This window comes from Eschrichtius robustus, chromosome 8 (genome assembly GCF_028021215.1).
Source record: "Eschrichtius robustus isolate mEscRob2 chromosome 8, mEscRob2.pri, whole genome shotgun sequence".
In the NCBI taxonomy this organism is placed as follows: Eukaryota; Metazoa; Chordata; class Mammalia; order Artiodactyla; family Eschrichtiidae; genus Eschrichtius; species Eschrichtius robustus.
In genome coordinates, this window is record NC_090831.1 from 128,058,718 (window position 1) to 128,075,632 (window position 16,915).

The 16,915-nt window shown below is 43.0% G+C and overlaps 1 protein-coding gene across 6 annotated transcripts in view; it reads left to right on the forward strand.

The window, feature by feature from the left end:
* Positions 1-16,915, forward strand: part of RBM33 (RNA binding motif protein 33) — a 118,659-nt gene that overhangs the window by 80,348 nt on the left and 21,396 nt on the right. For 5 of the 6 annotated variants that reach the window (XM_068549755.1, XM_068549756.1, XM_068549758.1 and 2 more), the window contains 3 exons: positions 34-321; positions 1,671-1,958; positions 5,134-5,769. In XM_068549755.1, the coding sequence (XP_068405856.1) occupies positions 34-321; positions 1,671-1,958; positions 5,134-5,769 (1,212 nt within the window). The remainder of the gene's footprint in view (positions 1-33; positions 322-1,670; positions 1,959-5,133; positions 5,770-16,915) is intronic. The other variant, XM_068549759.1, reaches the window with a different exon arrangement.

Here is a 16,915-nt window from a genome sequence, read left to right on the forward strand (position 1 = left end):
TAAACTGTTGCTTCTCTCTTTTTGGCCTGGAAGGGGCCCCTGCACCCCCCGCTGCCACCTCCCCCGCAGCCCCAGCAGCAGCCCCCGCTCCCGCCCCCGCTCCAGCCACCCTCGCAGCACCAGCCGCCGCCGCCGCCGCCGCCGCACCCGCACCAGCACCAGCACCAGCACCAGCACCAGCACCAGCACCACCACCTCTCTGTTCCTCCCCCGCCCCTGATGCCCGTGGCTCAGCCCCAGTTCAGGCCTCACATGCAGACGGGGCCGCCTCAGCCAAACAGCAGTCGGACGCAGTGCCCCCAGCGCCAGGGGCTAAGGCATGTAAGTGTCCAGTGTCCTCAGCTGTCTTCCAGGGGCACCTTTTATGTCACGGGGCCTTGTGTATCTAGATCCTCCTGTAGTGTGAGATGGCCTTAGTAATTGACACATAACTTCAGAAAGTAGTTTTGGGTGATAATCATTCTACCTTTGCCGGTACCGAGGTTCTGTCTATCTCCTTGGGCAATGAATGCACAAGTAAATGAATTCAGGAAGAATTTCTTGAATATCCTTTGTTGTCAGGCACTACTCTGGTTCCTGGGAATACAGCAGTGAATGAGTGAATGAGAGAGACACATTTCCTGCCTTCATGGAGCTTATAGTTAATCGTGGGGGATGAACTGCATTGATCTGTGAGGTTATGCTCTCGAGTACCATCAGCAGATGTGTGGCTTGTCATGCATTGGAAGAGACTGGGCGATGCGTGTCGCTTTAAAAATCAAAGACTAGGCATGGCTACTGTCTTATCCTCCATTACATAACTAACCCTGTAAAGAGGCTCAGGGTTAGAGTGCCAGGCTGTAAGGGGAGATAGTTGGGTTTTCCCTTTAATACTGGTCCTTTTGACCTTGAGCTTCAAGCATGTCACTTACCTACTTTTAATCTCAGTTTTTTTCATACCCGCCTCTTTGTTTCTTAAAGTAACATTGAGACTAAAATGATGTAAGAAATAAGAAAGGATTTCTAGATCTGGAAAGAGGGTGCGCTGTAACCTGGGCTTCATTCTGTAAGAACAGTGGCAGACGACACCCCCAGCCTGGAGCTGAGCAGCCGTGGAATGCAGTCCTCCCCCAGCCGGCTCACAGATCTACACACGCCTCTAGGCGTCGGGGCTCTGTTAAGAATCCTCAGGGTGAACATGACTTGACAGTCTCCTCCCCGATGAGAGCTTTGGGCATCTTTCTCCTTTTTCTTAGGGCACTAACTTAATGCTTTGTTCTTTGTTAGTTCTACCTTCAATTTAGGAGACCCGTTGACAGTGGTGGTGCCATTAACCCAGCTGACTCCTTGTGCGGGAGTCCTTGTTGCACTGTTGATTCTGTTAAAAATGTTTGTCCCCATCCTGTAAGTCACCTGGTGTAATGTCCATGACGAGGAGCCTGTGTGTCGGCAGGTACGGTGCCTTTCCCAGCCCCAGTCCTCGTCAGTGAGGGCATGCTACTACGTAGAGCAGGAAGCATTTATGCAGGAAAAATCTGTTTACCAACAGGAAGGTATCTGCCCCCCCGAAGGAGAAGTCACTTATTCAATTAGAATGATTTTTTAAAATATTTTAGTCTAACGTGCCTTTTTATGTTTCTTCTCCCAAGTTTCCAGTTGTAATTAGAATTTCTTTCTTCTTGCGATGATAGAACACGACTTCTCAGAATGTAACCAAACGACCAATGCAGCAAATGCAGCCAACTGCTCCACGGAACAGTAACTTGCGTGAATTACCAATAGCGCCGTCACATGTTATAGAACTGAGTAACAGCCGCTGCGCCTCCACACCGGCGGCTCAAGTAAAGCCGATTATCAGCACGTCACCGCCCACGAGGCCCGGGCTGGGGCCCAGGACTGCGCAGGGGAAGGCTGATGTGAAAGTCAAGCCAGTTAGCCCTGTGGGCCGGCCTAAAGAGGAAGCAAAAACAGAGCCAGAGGTAGGACTTTTCTTTTTCTAATTAAAAAATAGTGTTTGGTCTCAAACAGGGAGACCTTATAACCAAGGTCTGTACCTCTTATCTCAGTTCACTCTCACCCAGTGAGTTCTTCACAAAATCTTCCCACCTTCTTTTAACCTAACAGCCATATTCATATAAGATACACCTTCATTCTCACTGGTACTATATCAGATTGTATTTATATATTTATACAGTTATAGTTGTGTGTTACAGAATCTGTGTCTATCAGGGATCTTAACCAACTGTTTCTCTGAAGGGCCCAGATAATAAATATTTTAGTTTTTATAGTCCAAATTGTCTCTCAGAATTACTCAACTCTGCTGTTTTATCACAAAAGCAAACATAGACAGTCTTACATCAATGGGCATGGCTGTGTTCTGGTAGCACTTTACGACAAAGCCAAGTGTTGGGCTAGATTGGCTCATGGGCCATAGTTAGCTGACCCCTTACGTTTACTCTTACATTCCTGTGGCTTTTCTGGTTTTACACTGTGAACTTCTAGAAGGTAGGACCAGTTTGGACCTTTAAATAAGATGGGGAGGGGTGTTTTGTTCTGAATTGTGTATTGCTGATTTCTAAATAGGTATAAATGTTGTAAGAATAAATCATAAATGCAAGTCAGTATTCTACATGATTTCCAATTGAGATGTTATTTGCACCTTGGTTTAGTTTTGGCCACTTGGTTATGTTTTGCTTAGAGGCAGTTCGGTGTTAATGTAGTATATTAGTCACGAACTTTTACATTTTTTAAAAAAATTTCTTTACGTCAGTAAAATTTATGCCTGAGACAAACTCCTTGAGGCCCTTGGTCTCCTGTAAAAGAAGTGAATGTGCTTGTCTAATGCTTCCCTGAAGTCAGGATTCCACTGTGGGCTGTTCCCTGGAATTATAGATACAAAAGTTGGGCAGTATCTGTATAATGTAGGTTCTAATGAAGCATAGGCATCTAGTGTAGCACAGGTCAGAACACGCCCTTGGAATGATCTGCCGTCGCTAGCAGTGCGGCTCTGAGCCAGTTACTTCACTTATCCCAAGCCTCAGTTTCCTTAACTATTGGGTGTATGTGCCTGAGACATGGCAAGAGATCAGTACCTGGAAGTTACGTTAATAATAATATGTATAATGTAATAAGTAAGTACATCTATTAACTTTATAAAATAATGGCAAAAAGTTTCCTTAGATGAGAATATAAGCCCTTAATCATAATAAAAACAAGCGTTAACTGGTTTTTGCCTTTCAATCAGTTAAATAGTGGGGGGGGGGGGGTCAGATTTTCTTCTAATAAATTATTATAGCAGCTGTAATGTAATGTTTCCAAGTCAGAAATGTAAGTATAAAGTGAAAATACTGAGTTAACGTTTAATAACATCTTATTAGAAGAAGGGTGACATTTCGGTTTTAAAATCAATATATGAAAAAATCATGTAGATTTACAAACTGGATTGGGATAGTTTATAAAAAGAAATCATTGCTAAAAATTTTATCCTGCTTTTAGTTTATATAGCTAGCTCCTAACTCATATGTATAAATGGATTTGGCTCAAAAATGAAGTCACATACACTTTTATAGTAACAGTGGCTAAGTAAAATGAGAAAAGTGACTTTTTAGGCATACCACTAGCCACGTTTGTCTGTCCCTTTCATAATAGTTGATTTAATAAGCAGGCTTCTGAAGAAGTCTTCTGTAGAATAAAATGGATGCTTTGTGCGTGAAGTGGAACTTGCAGGTGGCCATAGTGTAAGTGGCGCGTGTCTTAATTTGTTTGCTTTTAATTTTCTGTGCACATAGAATGGGGCCAGGAGTAAAGTTTTTTTTATTTTTTAAAATCTTCCGTTTGTTTCGCTTAGGTAAATGTGGTTTATCTTCTTATATTCACCCAATTGGTAATGATATAATGAAGGACAAATCCATTTAGAAGTATTTCTACCTATATTCTTGAATATACTTTAACTCTTTTTTGATTACATGGGGAAAAATCCTAGTGAATATTAATTATTCTTGCATTTGAAAACAGTGGGCCCTCTGGACCTGTTACTATTTCCCCAGAATGCCCTGGCCCCTGTGCTTTTCGAACTTCTGTTTTTCTGTCTTCCCCTTAATGTCAGTTCTAGCTCTGTGTAGCCCTCACCCAACTTCAGGTTTGCTGTTTCAGGTCTGTCCTAGACTTTGAAATTAGGTGACTGAGTTGGTCAGGATTGCTTCTAAAATGACAAGCAAGCGCCAGTGAGGGGGCTTGGCTCTGTGTCTCGTAGGTCAAGTGCACGGGCTCTGGGGGCACCAGCCAGCTCTTCAGCTGCATTTTGGTCTTATAATTCCTAACTTCTAAGGTTTATTTGTTAACAGCTGAATTCTAGATAGAGTAAATCCTGTTATATTCTTTTGCGGAGGATCTGTGAGTGACGATATCTATGACTTTTTTTTTTTTAAAGAAAATTATTACAATTTTAAACAAATGCTAAACTTTTAATAAACTTTCCTCTTTGGATGCTTTTTTTAAGAAAATTATTGGACTTTTACAAAGATTCTTCTGATAGACTTTCAGAATGGTTTGGGACTGGCATATTAAAGGCATTCCTTATATACCATTAATATTCCAATACTGCAATTGGCAGCATTTTGATTCTGAGGAGAGTGCATGAGTTCAAGGTCAGAGAGATTGACTTGTGCTGTTCATTATAAGCAATTATTCTGTGACAAATGAGTTTGAGATCAGGCTGAAAATTCTGTACGAAAAATCAATAGTTCTAATCAGGCCCTTTCAGGTCATTTACACCCCACCTTTTGTTGGTTCATCAGAGGAGAGCCAGATAAAACCTGTGTGACAGCGAGGCCTCCCTACTGTTGCAGTTTCCATTTCAAACATATTTTGATATCTTAAATGAATTGGTTTCAAAGTTGTAAATGAGTGGAAATTTACATTATTTCATTTTTAATATTCTGATAAGATTTTCCAAATTAGCTTTAGCTGTGTAATTTTTTTTTCCCTCCCCAGGGGAAGGAGTTATAAAATCTATAAGCAGATTTTGAATGGCTTCTTTCTAATCCTGAATTAAAGGGTTTTTAGAAAGTGCCGTTTCTTAAGTTTGCTGAAACAGACTGGAACCATCACCTAGCCTTGTACTCTAAAGTAAACCATGCGTGTTTTCTGCTTCAGTTTCCTGATGAAGATGAAGAAACGAGGTTATACCGCTTAAAGATAGAAGAACAGAAGCGCCTCCGAGAAGAAATCCTGAAGCAGAAGGAGCTGCGGCGGCAGCAGCAGGCCGGCGCGAGGAAGAAGGAGCTGCTCGAGAGGCTGGCGCAGCAGCAGCAGCTCTGCCCCCCGCCGGCCCTGGCCGAGCAGGGAGAGCAGCTGTCGGCACCGTCGCCCACCAATGGCAGCCCACTGTTACCCTTCCCGGGGGCACAGGTCAGGCCGCATGTGAAACACAGACTTCTCGTGAAAAACCAAGATGCCACTGTTTCAAGTGTTCCACCCAAAACATCCAATTTTGTGCCATCTGGTGCTAACATGCAGTATCAAGGACAGCAGATGAAACCACTGAAACATTTGAGACAGGCCAGAACCATACCTCAGTGTCCAGCTCAGCACAAAGTCCTGCAGGTAAAGCCTGCAGACGGGGAGGGACCGCCACCCCCCTCGCAGACTGCTCGAGCCACGTCCCTCCAGGGCCGGCCCCTGGAGGCCAAGCCTGGCACGAAAAGGACTGTCATGCACCGGGCCAACAGCGGTGGCGGAGACGGGCCGCATGTCAGCTCCAAGGTCAGGGTGATTAAGTTGTCAGGCGGGGTAAGTTGACGAGGTCACCAGTGCCTCTTGGAATCTATGTTTCACTTAGTATGTCCTAACTGAGAGAGAGGATTTTTGAAGGAAGGGAAGTAAAGTTGCCTGTCTTAGAATCATGTGGACCAGCCTTTCCTCACTTGAAGCTGGTGTAAGAATTGTTGTTTAAATCCTGCTTCCAATTGGGACCCATGTTTCAGTTGTCTCTTGAGTCTTAGAGAAAAACCAGTGTGACAGTTCCTAAATTAGATGTTTCTCAGTTTTAGCTTCTTTTTATAGATAATTTATGCTAGAACCATCAAGTTTGTTTTAAAAATAAAATTTCCTTTACCACAGAAGACATAATTTGTTGTGTGTAGCTTTAGATTCAGGGAGCATGTATGTCAGCGGGGGGTGGGGGGGCAGTGTGTGTGTTGCTTTTAAGCAGCGTTGTTTCAAAGACTGTTTCCCGTCTTCCAGTTCAAGCTAATTGCCCCCCCCGCCCCCCCCCCCCACATTTGAGGGAAAAAGGGATTGACAGTATTCTAAAGTGAAATCATGTGTGATCCTACCATGTGCTTTCAGAAGTGGGGCACCCCTCATTTCTGTCTTCATCTCAGAACAGTGCCCATTTTAGAGCATTTTCAATAAAGCACAGTAATTGCAGTTTGGATAAATTCAGTACTTAAACTAAACAGAGTTGCTGCAGATAGATTCCCATTGCAGGAGATTCTCCCGCCAGCGTCTGTAGAATACTCGCTTCCTTAATTCTGCCGTATAGTCTTTATTTATTATAGGAGGTAACGCTCATCTCTTGCTTTAATTATGATGAATTCTGCAGCAAACTCTCTTTGGTCCGAGTGACTGTCGTACTCTCTGTCGCAGCTCCCTGTTGTGTGCACTTTGTGTTACAAACTGGGGAAGAAGGGGGAGAGCTGTAAGACACGGGCTCTTAGAGCAAACCAGCTGCAGATGGTTACTTCTAAAACCACAAAATACTGACAGTAAAAAAAGAAAAGGACTTCTAATTCTCAGTTCACCCAGGGAGAGCAGTACCGCTAGGAACGGGCAGGAGTTGTTTGCTGTGCTGGAGGAAGGGCAGCTCCTCGTTAGCTGCTTAATCAGTTGAGTTTTAATTGCTTTTGTTTCTAGGTTTGTAGACTGAGGTGTGAAGTTTTTCACGTGCCATAAGAAACTTTGTGACAGAGCAAATCTGTTGTTTCTCACCTCCGTTCATTGTGATTCAAAATGTTGATAAGTAGATGGCCTGTATTATATCAGATTGTTTAAATATTGTATGAATTTATTATCTTTAGGCGAAGACCCAAGTGTTTATCAGTTTCCGGTGTCTGTGTGGCCTTTTGCTTTTGACCGTGTTTTAATCATACTTTGTCGGTGTCTCATTTTTTTACTTGAGTTAGAAACTTCTGAGGATGGGCCATGGGGCGATGGTTTGGGAATAGGCCTTTTCCCTGGGCAGCCACAGTGGTGTGGTGCGGGCCTGGGCACTCTGGGCTCCGGCAGACTAGGAGGTGCGGGGCATGGCTCTGCTGTCCACAGGCAGCCTTCAACTAACGAATTCATCTACTTCAGAAGAATTTATCTACCTCAATTTTTGCTATCTTTTTTTCTCCAGTGGAAAAAATATATTTTTTATATCAGACCATATTCCAAAATCATGCTATATAATTTTACAATACACAGGAAAACAACAGAGGAATTTTACATGAAAATAGCTATCTGCCAAACTTTGAAATGGTTTTTTAGCTCCCTTTTTAATTCTTAAGTATTAAGTTAATTAACCAACATGTTCTGTATATTAGGATTTATTCCAATAATTCCTCCAATAGCACGTTGGCAACTTTCACCTTATCAGAGGATAAATGTCTCTTGTTTGTATCTCTCTGAACCAGAACAAACAGTGTTTTCCTAATGGCCTGGGTTTTTTTGTGTGTTTTTTTGGTGGGTAAGAACTATTTGTAACATACCCATTGTGCAAAAAGGAGACAGTTCTTGCAAGTGCTAAGTGTGCTCTCATTTTTCCTTTTATCTCTGTCCCTGCTGGTCCCTCTCTCCTTTCATGCACCATGGCATTAATGCCCAGGGCTGTGCTGTGTTGTGTGCCTGGAGCTGAACCGGCCACCCTGGTGAGGGTCTGACAGGGGCTTAGCATCTGGGAGGATTGACTTGTATATCGTACCTGTGCAGAATATTATTTATGCATTTCAGGTTTATAGTTACTTGTTGAATAAAAGCATTTCATTGTCAGTTCACGTTCTTGTATTTTGCTATGAGCCCAGGACTTCTTCCCATTCTGTTAGTGCAGAAGTACAATAGATACTCTGTTTATAAGGTTTTCTAGAGAAATTTACTTTTCAGAGAGTCGTTTGATTTCTTTCACTTTTTTCTAACCTAACCTGGCATCGAATGTATTAACTAAACTACTCTTTGCATTCAGTGGTCTCCTCGTTCTAGTAGTTGGTCTTCAGACAGGACACAGGGCTATCGCAGTACATAGTGCTGTTCTAGAAATTGTGCTCTGGTGGTGATCACAGTAAAAATATGTATCTACAGGATTGTTAGGAAAGCAGAATTTTCTTGGCAGTCTTATTCTGATGTACAAATTGAAAATATATTACAGCTTAAATTAGGTTTCTTTAGGTGAACTTTTACCTGTGAGGCAATTGTGAATCAATAAGGTCTTCTCTTTTGTCATTTTCCATATTTCATTACCTGTAATTAAATAATTTATCTTTGGATTTTATTAAATTGGGGTTTTTGAAAGGTGAAAGAGCCTGAGTCTTAAGACTATAGGTTTTTCAGTCTGCCCTTTCATTAATTATACTATCTTCAAAGTGATTTTAATTCATACTGATCATCGAAGGAGAATTTCTAGTCTTTTTATATTGTTCCTCTTTGTTAGAGCTAATGCATTACGGACATGGGAAGCATTTTCAAAAAGAACGTAATGAAAAGTCTTTCTTGGTGTTGTTTCTCACACAGTCCCTGACCAGGGTCTGGTCTGGGTTTGTAGCTCGCAGAGTCGTACCTCACTTTCTTCGGGGGCCGTCTTGGCATCATGGGTTCTTTGTTGGCCGTTCCGAAGCTCCTGTGTGTGGGGCGTGGAGGTTGAGGCCCTCAGTCACCAGGAGGGTGTGATGAGGTGAAAACAACGTGGCTGTGTTTGAGGAAGACCCGTGGCTGGATGCTTGTCTATTATTTATTGTCTTGGGGACCCTTCTAACACACAGAAGGTACTTTATAACTGTCCATTTTCTTTTTGGAATGCTCCTAAGGCCCCTTCTGGAAATACATTCCCTGATTTTATGCCGCATAATAGGTAGTAGCTACTGTTTATCAGGTGTTTAGCATGTATTCACAGCATCCTTATGAGTTAGATCTGTTATTGCCATTTCATAGGTAAGTAAGTTGAGTCTCAGATAGTAGCCCAGGGCCGCTCAGCTACTGACTGGCAGAGTGAGGCTTCTGAATCCTGTGCTTTTTACCATTACTTATAGTAGCTATTTTTGCTGCTCCTTTTCCTCCTATGTTTCTTAGTTCTAGATTAGGGAGAGGAGTCTACTTTTTCCACTGAGTTTTTTAGGGGGTGCTTCTAGGATAAGTGGGTGATGAGGTTTCATTTGGCTTGCCAACCCCAGTTGGCAGTGACGGGCTGCAGAGTATGTTGAGAAGGGTTTAGAGGTGTGCCGCAGCACCCTGACCGGTGAGCGGCCTCAGCTGTGGGTCAGGACTGGGGAGCGGCTGGGCTTTCATCACGCCTGTTCTGGAACCTGTGTGGAGGAGCCTGGCGTGGTGAATTAAAGTGAGGGACGGTGTACCCTGGCTGAGTGTAGCTGTGACTAGCTGTGTGCTAGAAATGTGTCGTTGACCATTTCTGTGTAAATCAAAATAGATCAGATTTTATATTTAAAACTGAAATCATGAAGGGACTTCGGAATTTAAAGAGACCTTTTGTGACGAGGCTAATCAATCTCTTTGTGAATTTTAGTTTTTTCCCATTTATATTGTCTGGATTTGTTGGGTGAGATTTAAAAAGGAATAAATTAATGCTACTTATAAAGAGTGTTAAATGTTGGCAAATATTGCTTCTAAAATTTCATGTGCCTCCCTGAATATTATTTATTTAAGTAATCTACTTAAAGAATTTTATTTGATGGAATGGTTCTCTTCTTATTGTTTAAAACATAGGAATAGTCTCCATTTGCTCATTTCTCAGAAAGCTACTTTTAAGTATTTAATTTTCAGAAACCAAAAGAGCAATCTTGTTAAATCATAATTTCTGAAATTCCCTGGTGATCCATTGGTTAGGACTCCGTGCTTTCACTGACGAGGGCCTGGGTTCAGTCCCTGGTTGGGGAACAAAAGATCCCACAGGCTGTGCAGCGTGCCGTGCCCCCCTGCCCCCAATCATAATTTCGCTCATAACCAATACATAATCCAGAAAAACTCTTCAGGTAATAACAGAGCGTATATAAAAATGTAAAATGTTTACTTAGTGTAAACTTATTATAACCATTCTCAGCCATGTTTTGTGATTAAACACCAGAAAAAAGAATTAGGACGAGCAAGTGCCATGCAAAATTTGTTTATCCAGGAATTTAATTAGGCCTGCAGCTCTGTCTTCCAGTTTAGGGGAAATGGGGAACCCTTGAGATGTTTGCATCGGGTTACCTGGCCAGAATGAACCCGTCTCCTCAGAATGAGGCTAAGCTTCTCCCAGGGTGGCTGTGAGGGTTAACTGTCGTGACATGGGGGAGATGAGTGGCACAGTGCTTGGGCACATGGCAGTGGCTCAGTAGATATTACTACCCTTTTCCTTTTAATTAAAGGAAGAAAAAGTGTGTTCTTACAGTGTTCTTTAAGAAAAAGCAAATTCTGAATTCAGCTGCTTTATTCTAATTGAGGTCATGAAAATTTTAAGAATTTGGCAGCAGATTAAGTAAAGAGCCCTTTGTTCTGCTGGCCACACAGAGAAATGGCAGAAGCACAGAATGCCTCAGCAGGAAAGCCAGCTGTCCAGTCGTGATACTCTTGTATTTTACCTTTAAAAGGCTGTCAAAATGCTTCACGTAGAAGGTCCCAATTTGTTTGTGTGAGCTTGCTTTTGGGGGTTGGTGTGCATTTGTAGATTTCTTCTCTTCCTCAAAAGTTATTCTCAGATTTTCTCTAGCGCGATGGTGTGTGCATACCTGATCTTTTTTTGTGGAGTGGAGGACGTTTAATTTTGATATACGTAATCTCAATTTAAGAGAAGTTGCAAAAATAGTATAAGGAGTTTCTTACACTGTGTATCAGATTTACTAGAAACAGAAGTGCTGGTCTTGGAGTCATCTGTCAGTCTTTGGGGTCCGTAGTCTGAGAAGGAGTCGCAGGTGGGGATACAAGTGGTCACCCTCACGGCCTCCCGTTCTCCGGACGTGCCCTGTTGTTCCGTGGTCTGGCCACCTTGCTCTTGCGGTTCTGTCTCCCCGCTCCGTCCACACTCACGCTGCGCCCTCTCTCGGCACCGCACCTGCACGCCGTCGCCACGCCCTGCCCTTCTCTGCCCACTGCTGGAGCTGTCTCCTGGTCACTGCTCCTGACTGAGGCTGGGTTTCCGCTTCAGTTCATTTTTTGTCTCAAATACATTATAAATATTTAAGAAACATTTGTTGAAATAGTAGAGAAAATAAGTAGCTTCTCCCTTTAAAAATACAGGTATTGTTTACAGTTTCTTTATGGAAATATCCAAGGAGGAGTTAACACAGTGTCGTGTTGTCGTCAGCCCCCCCCCGCCCCCCACGGTACTTCTGATTATAAAAGTAGTAGCTGTATATCGTAGACATTTAGATGACACTAGTAAGCAGAGTATGATAACACCAAAAATAGCACTAATCCTTGTTAATTCAGTTTACAAGAAGCGATTGTGTCGTACATTTGGCTGCTGTTTGATGAGTCTGTGGTGATGGCTCGTTCTTGGGGAGGCCCACGCCCCAGGCCAAGGCGGAACAAGGCTCACGCTGTGGATGTCATTCTGTGACTCGCCAGGCTGCCTGGCCACGGCTGGAGGACTCAGCTGTCCTGACTCATTGGTTTCTGGTGGAAGCTGACTTGATGCCATGGTTTCGGGCAGTACCCAAGAACTGGTGCCGTGCTAGAGGACCAGGAGAAAGCAAGTCAGGTGAAAGTGAGTTGCAAATGGGTAGTAAAGGACAAAACTGCAGTGGGCTTGTGATAGAGAAACACCTCTGGGAAGCTGAGTGTAAGAGAAGCTGCTTTGACACAGGTAGGGGAGCCAGGAGAGGCCCTGCCCAGATGGACGGGGCGTGGGGGTGGGCGTGGAGGCACCACCGTCCAAGGAGGTGAGAGCCCAGACTCCCACCTTGCTGACCCCTGGTTCCCTCTCATCCTGCCATCCCTCTCCTCTCTGGTGGGGAGAGTGGCCAAGTGGCTGGTTGTAGTTGGGCCTCATTTGTTGCCCGATCATTTCCCTGTTAGGGGAGCTGATGAGCAGTCAGGTGGCCGAAAGGCAAGTAAGAGAGTTAGAAAAATGGGGCACGAATCTTGATTAATCGCTTGTTTGATAAGATGTATATTCTAGAATCTTCTTTTGGAGGAGAAGCTACTGTGCATAAATAATTGTTTTTAAGAGCTTTGAAACACTTTGGTGGGAAGAATTGATAACTTCTAGAGGCATGACCTTTTAAGCATTCTTAAACATGTGACCTCTAAATTTGGGCAAAATAGACTACTGTTCATTAGAGGACAGAAATCAGTTTTAATGAATTAGAATGTCTACACATGAATTTATAGGTGTTTTTAGGCATATGGTGTTTCTTTCAGAGCGAAATAAGTGGTTTAAATCAGAAATAATTCTCTTGTAATTAGGAATCAGGATTTGCTAACTCACCTTCTCCAGCAGAAAAGGAATCTGCTTTCTCCAGCGTCTTGGGTAGCTTCCCTCTCACTTGCTTTCTCCAGCGTCTTGGGTAACTTCCCTCTCACTTGCTTTCTCCAGCGTCTTGGGTAACTTCCCTCTCACTTGCTTTCTCCAGCGTCTTGGGTAACTTCCCTCTCACTTGCTTTCTCCAGCGTCTTGGGTAACTTCCCTCTCACTTGCTTTCTCCAGCGTCTTGGGTAGCTTCCCTCTCACTTGCTTTCTCCAGCGTCTTGGGTAGCTTCCCTCTCACTTGCTTTCTCCAGCGTCTTGGGTAGCTTCCCTCTCACTTGCTTTCTCCAGCGTCTTGGGTAGCTTCCCTCTCACTTGCTTTCTCCAGCGTCTTGGGTAGCTTCCGTCTCCTCACTTCGAACGGCTACCAAGAATAGGAGCCTCGTCATCTGCGCCGGAAAGTCACCCAGCGCTCTAAAGTAGGTCCTTCCCAGCTGCCCATCCGGGGCAGGTTGGAAGCGTCTGCTTTCCAGAGTCTGGAGCTTCTCCCCTACGGGGTCGCTCTTGCTGGAGAAGCCAGAGTTTATGGGCCCCTGCTGCTGGGTGCACCGCAGTCTGACTTCTGGCAGTCCTTTCCTTTTTTTAGATTGGTAGGTCTGTGCTGTAGAAATTGGAGAATCCTGGGGTATCAGATCCCCTCACAGGCTCAGGGCTTTGGTATATTTCTCCAAAGGCCAATTAATTTTGCTTTTAAAAGATTCCCCAAACCTAGCTAGTTTCAGAAAGGTAGAATGTTGAGAGAGAGAGAGAGAGCGAGAGAGAGCGAGAGAGAGAGAGAGCGAGCGAGCACGTGAATAACTGTGCCGTGTTATCCCCATAAGGCGAAATCCTGGTGCACCTGCCGCTTGAATCCTTTTTTTCTCCAGGAAGCCCAAGCAAGCACTTGTGAGATCCCTTTAACCTTATGGATTTTGTTTCAGTTCAACCCGTGTAGACCTGTTACTGGAATTTTATAGGAAGCATTTTAGATTTAAGTTGCTGCTTTTACATGTTTTGCATGCTTGCCGTATGTAGGGATAGTTTATTGCATAGAATAGATGGACACTGCACGTGTGAAGTGTCCTCACCTCATATCATATTGCAGCAGTTTAATTAGGGAATTGACACAGGAGCCTGGATAAGAATGTTATTAGCCTATTTACTTTCTTTTATCTTTTCTCCTTTAAGTAGTAGTCTCAAAGACAAACTAGAGCATGACATGTATTTGTGTTTAGAAACTTCGTAGAGCATGCATATCATTTATTGTCCAGATTCTGGGTGAGCTTTCTAAAGATCACAGGGCTAGGCCCAGCATTGTTGTAGTTAATAGAAACCTGCTCTGTGAGGTCTGTGGGCTGGCAGATCAGCACCATTGCCATGACAGTGAAGTAGGCCTTATCGAAAGGAGAATTCATAAGAGGCTGCCCTGGGACCCTAACCACTGTCCTTCTCTGTGTCCCGACAATGTTATCTGTCCTCTCAGTACGGAGTATCAAGTGTCTGTCATGAGTACAGAAATTAATTTAATGTCACCTGAAGACATGCAATTAATCTTTTAGAGGTTTTCATAATACCTTTACAGAAAGAGTTGCCAGTTTGGCGGATTTGGATTTTGGGGTTTAGAAGAAGATAAGGAAAATTAATTTTTCATCAGGGTTAATACAAGCTAGCAGGGCCACAAAGGCTGAGAAAAATGGTTGGGGAATTTGTCAAGTGTTGTCACTCTAGAATAATGCTGCTTAACGTCTGATAGGTGTAATCAAGAGTTGAGATTTCTATAGAGAGGGATTAATCAATTTGCTCACTAGTGAATGCAAGCCAGCGATACCACTTCTTCATGAGGTTTAAGAATGAAAATAAGATTTGATCTGTCAAATTGCAGGATACCCTGACAGTATCAATGGGCATTTTTATCTATACGTTTAAACAATTTGTTATAAATAAATTTGTCGTGCTAATGTTGGTTGGCTACAAACCTCATTTTTTGTAACGATTAAGCTGATAAAAAGTGTTCCCTAAGCTTACTTAATTCAGGAAGTGCCTTTTATATTTAAGAAAAACTGCTCTCAAAAGACATTTTTATAGTATTCATTAAAAGATAATTATTTGTGGAAAAAAAACAAGAAAATATTTCCAGGTTGGTCTAAGACAGGCCAAACTTCTTTTCTCTTCATCTGTTTTGGAGTAAGTAAAAGGTATTTAAAATCATGTCTAAACACACTGCTGTGTAAGGAATTTAAAAGGGAACTGTGCCACCCTAGAGAAATGAACTTTCAAAGTGGATTTCCTTTCTTGGAATGGAATGTAATCTGCCATCCACAGATGACTAGTTATTTCCTTACATTAAGATGATAATGTAACTTAAGTTTTTAATGAAACTTTCAGGTTTCTGAAAGTCCTAATTTGAATCGACAGTATTTTTAAATTTACATAACTAATAATTTTGGGATCTCCTTCAGTGCTGTTAACTATATGCACAAGTTGTAGAAGACTTCTAAATAAATAGGTGGGTTCAGTTTGGCTTGGTTCTCATTCACCTTTTTTCTGTGTCTGTGAGTATGTGAGTATGTGTAAAAAATATGTTTCTGGCCACAGCCTAGACGTTAGTAGGTTGAATGTTGCCTAGTGTTAACCGGAATAACTCTGGGATTTAAAATTTATCCTAAGAATTAGCTTTTCGTTGTGCTAATTTGAAAGAAAATAATTGTTCTCTCAACTGAAAAAAAAAATCTGCTTTTCTTATAAAATGAAATAACTTACTACTTATATTTAAGCCTTGAGTCCTCAGCATGGTTTCCAGAAAAATGTCAGAGCAGAGCATTATAGTAAACCTTCATTTCCTTAAAATGATTTAATTGAATGATGGTTAGTTAGTCCCTTTGTTTCCAACCCTGCTAAAAATAGTTATGTTAGTATAAGCTCCTTGCCTGTGAGGTCGTGTGGAGTCCATGCTCTGGAACCACTGAGACAGGAAGTCCTAGAAGCACTTACTGTGTGACCAGGGATCTCGGGTTTTTCATTTGCAAAGTGAGAATAATAATATTTACCTTGAGGGAGGATTGAAGGAAAAACAGTCTCTGTACAGACCCCAGTGTACTACTTGTCAAAATGAAGACATCCAGCAAACAACTCCATCCATCTTCCCATGAGTGGAGCATGTTGAATGATGCCATTCAGCATGGTGGTGGAGAGCCTAGAGTGCCTTGGAAATTTCTGTTATAAAGTTTATTACATCATTTGTAGCTGTAGAAGGTATAAAACATTGTTCTGAATATAAGTAACTCCAGAGCTTACCCAGACCTTCCCGTCCGTCACTTGTCAGTAAGCTGGTGATAGCAGTTTTTCCCAAAAGTTGGGCCTTTGTTATAATCCCTGCCTGAAACATCCCTCTTTCTTGTTCATCGTTGACTCACCCCAGCGCTTGTCGTCTGCCTGCTCGGGGGTCGGTCCTCTTCTCTGTCCTGAGGATGCCGTGGTGGCCAGTGCTCTCGCCGCGGGGCGCCCTTTCTCGTGAGCATGACAGGACTGTGAGTGGTGATGAATGCTGTGGAGAAAAAGCAGTTACGTGGCCTGGGAAACCTTAGGATCGGAGGTGCTGGGGGCCCCCTCGAGTGAGCGGGTCAGGCTGGCGGCTGCTGAGGCTCCCCGGGCGGGGAGGAGCAGGGGCGCTCACCGTGCTCGTGAGTTCGTGAGACGCAGACAGAGCGAGGAGACCGCCAGGCGGCGAGGTCCAGACCTGCGGGTGCTCTGACCACAGACGTCGTTTGCCTGTGTCTTCTCAGGCCATCTCTTAGAAAGTCCTAAGTGGAGAGGCTTTTTGTGATACCTGTACCTGTATTTCCGAACTGCAGATGGGAATCAAGCTTACTTTAAAACGTAAACTTGTTTTGAAAGGAAAATAAAAAGTTTAGAACTTTGTTTTTCAGGGTGTTCCTCTGACCTAATATTGTCAGACATAAATCATCACCAGTCTCTTAACTCATAATAGCAGTAAAGAGAATTTTTGTTTGGGGTGTTTATTGACTAAATGCTTCTGTTCTCGATTCCCAGTTTAAAAATCATCGGATCACCACAGCGTTACATATTTATCACCCAAATACACACACACAGTGTACACCTTAAAAATAGGCAGATATCCTACTTCTGGTGCAAGCTCTTCTTTTTAAATAAAAGTTTACTATCTAGGTCATCTACTTTTTTTTTTTTTTTTTGGCCGCTCCTCGCGGCTTGTGGGATATTAGTTCC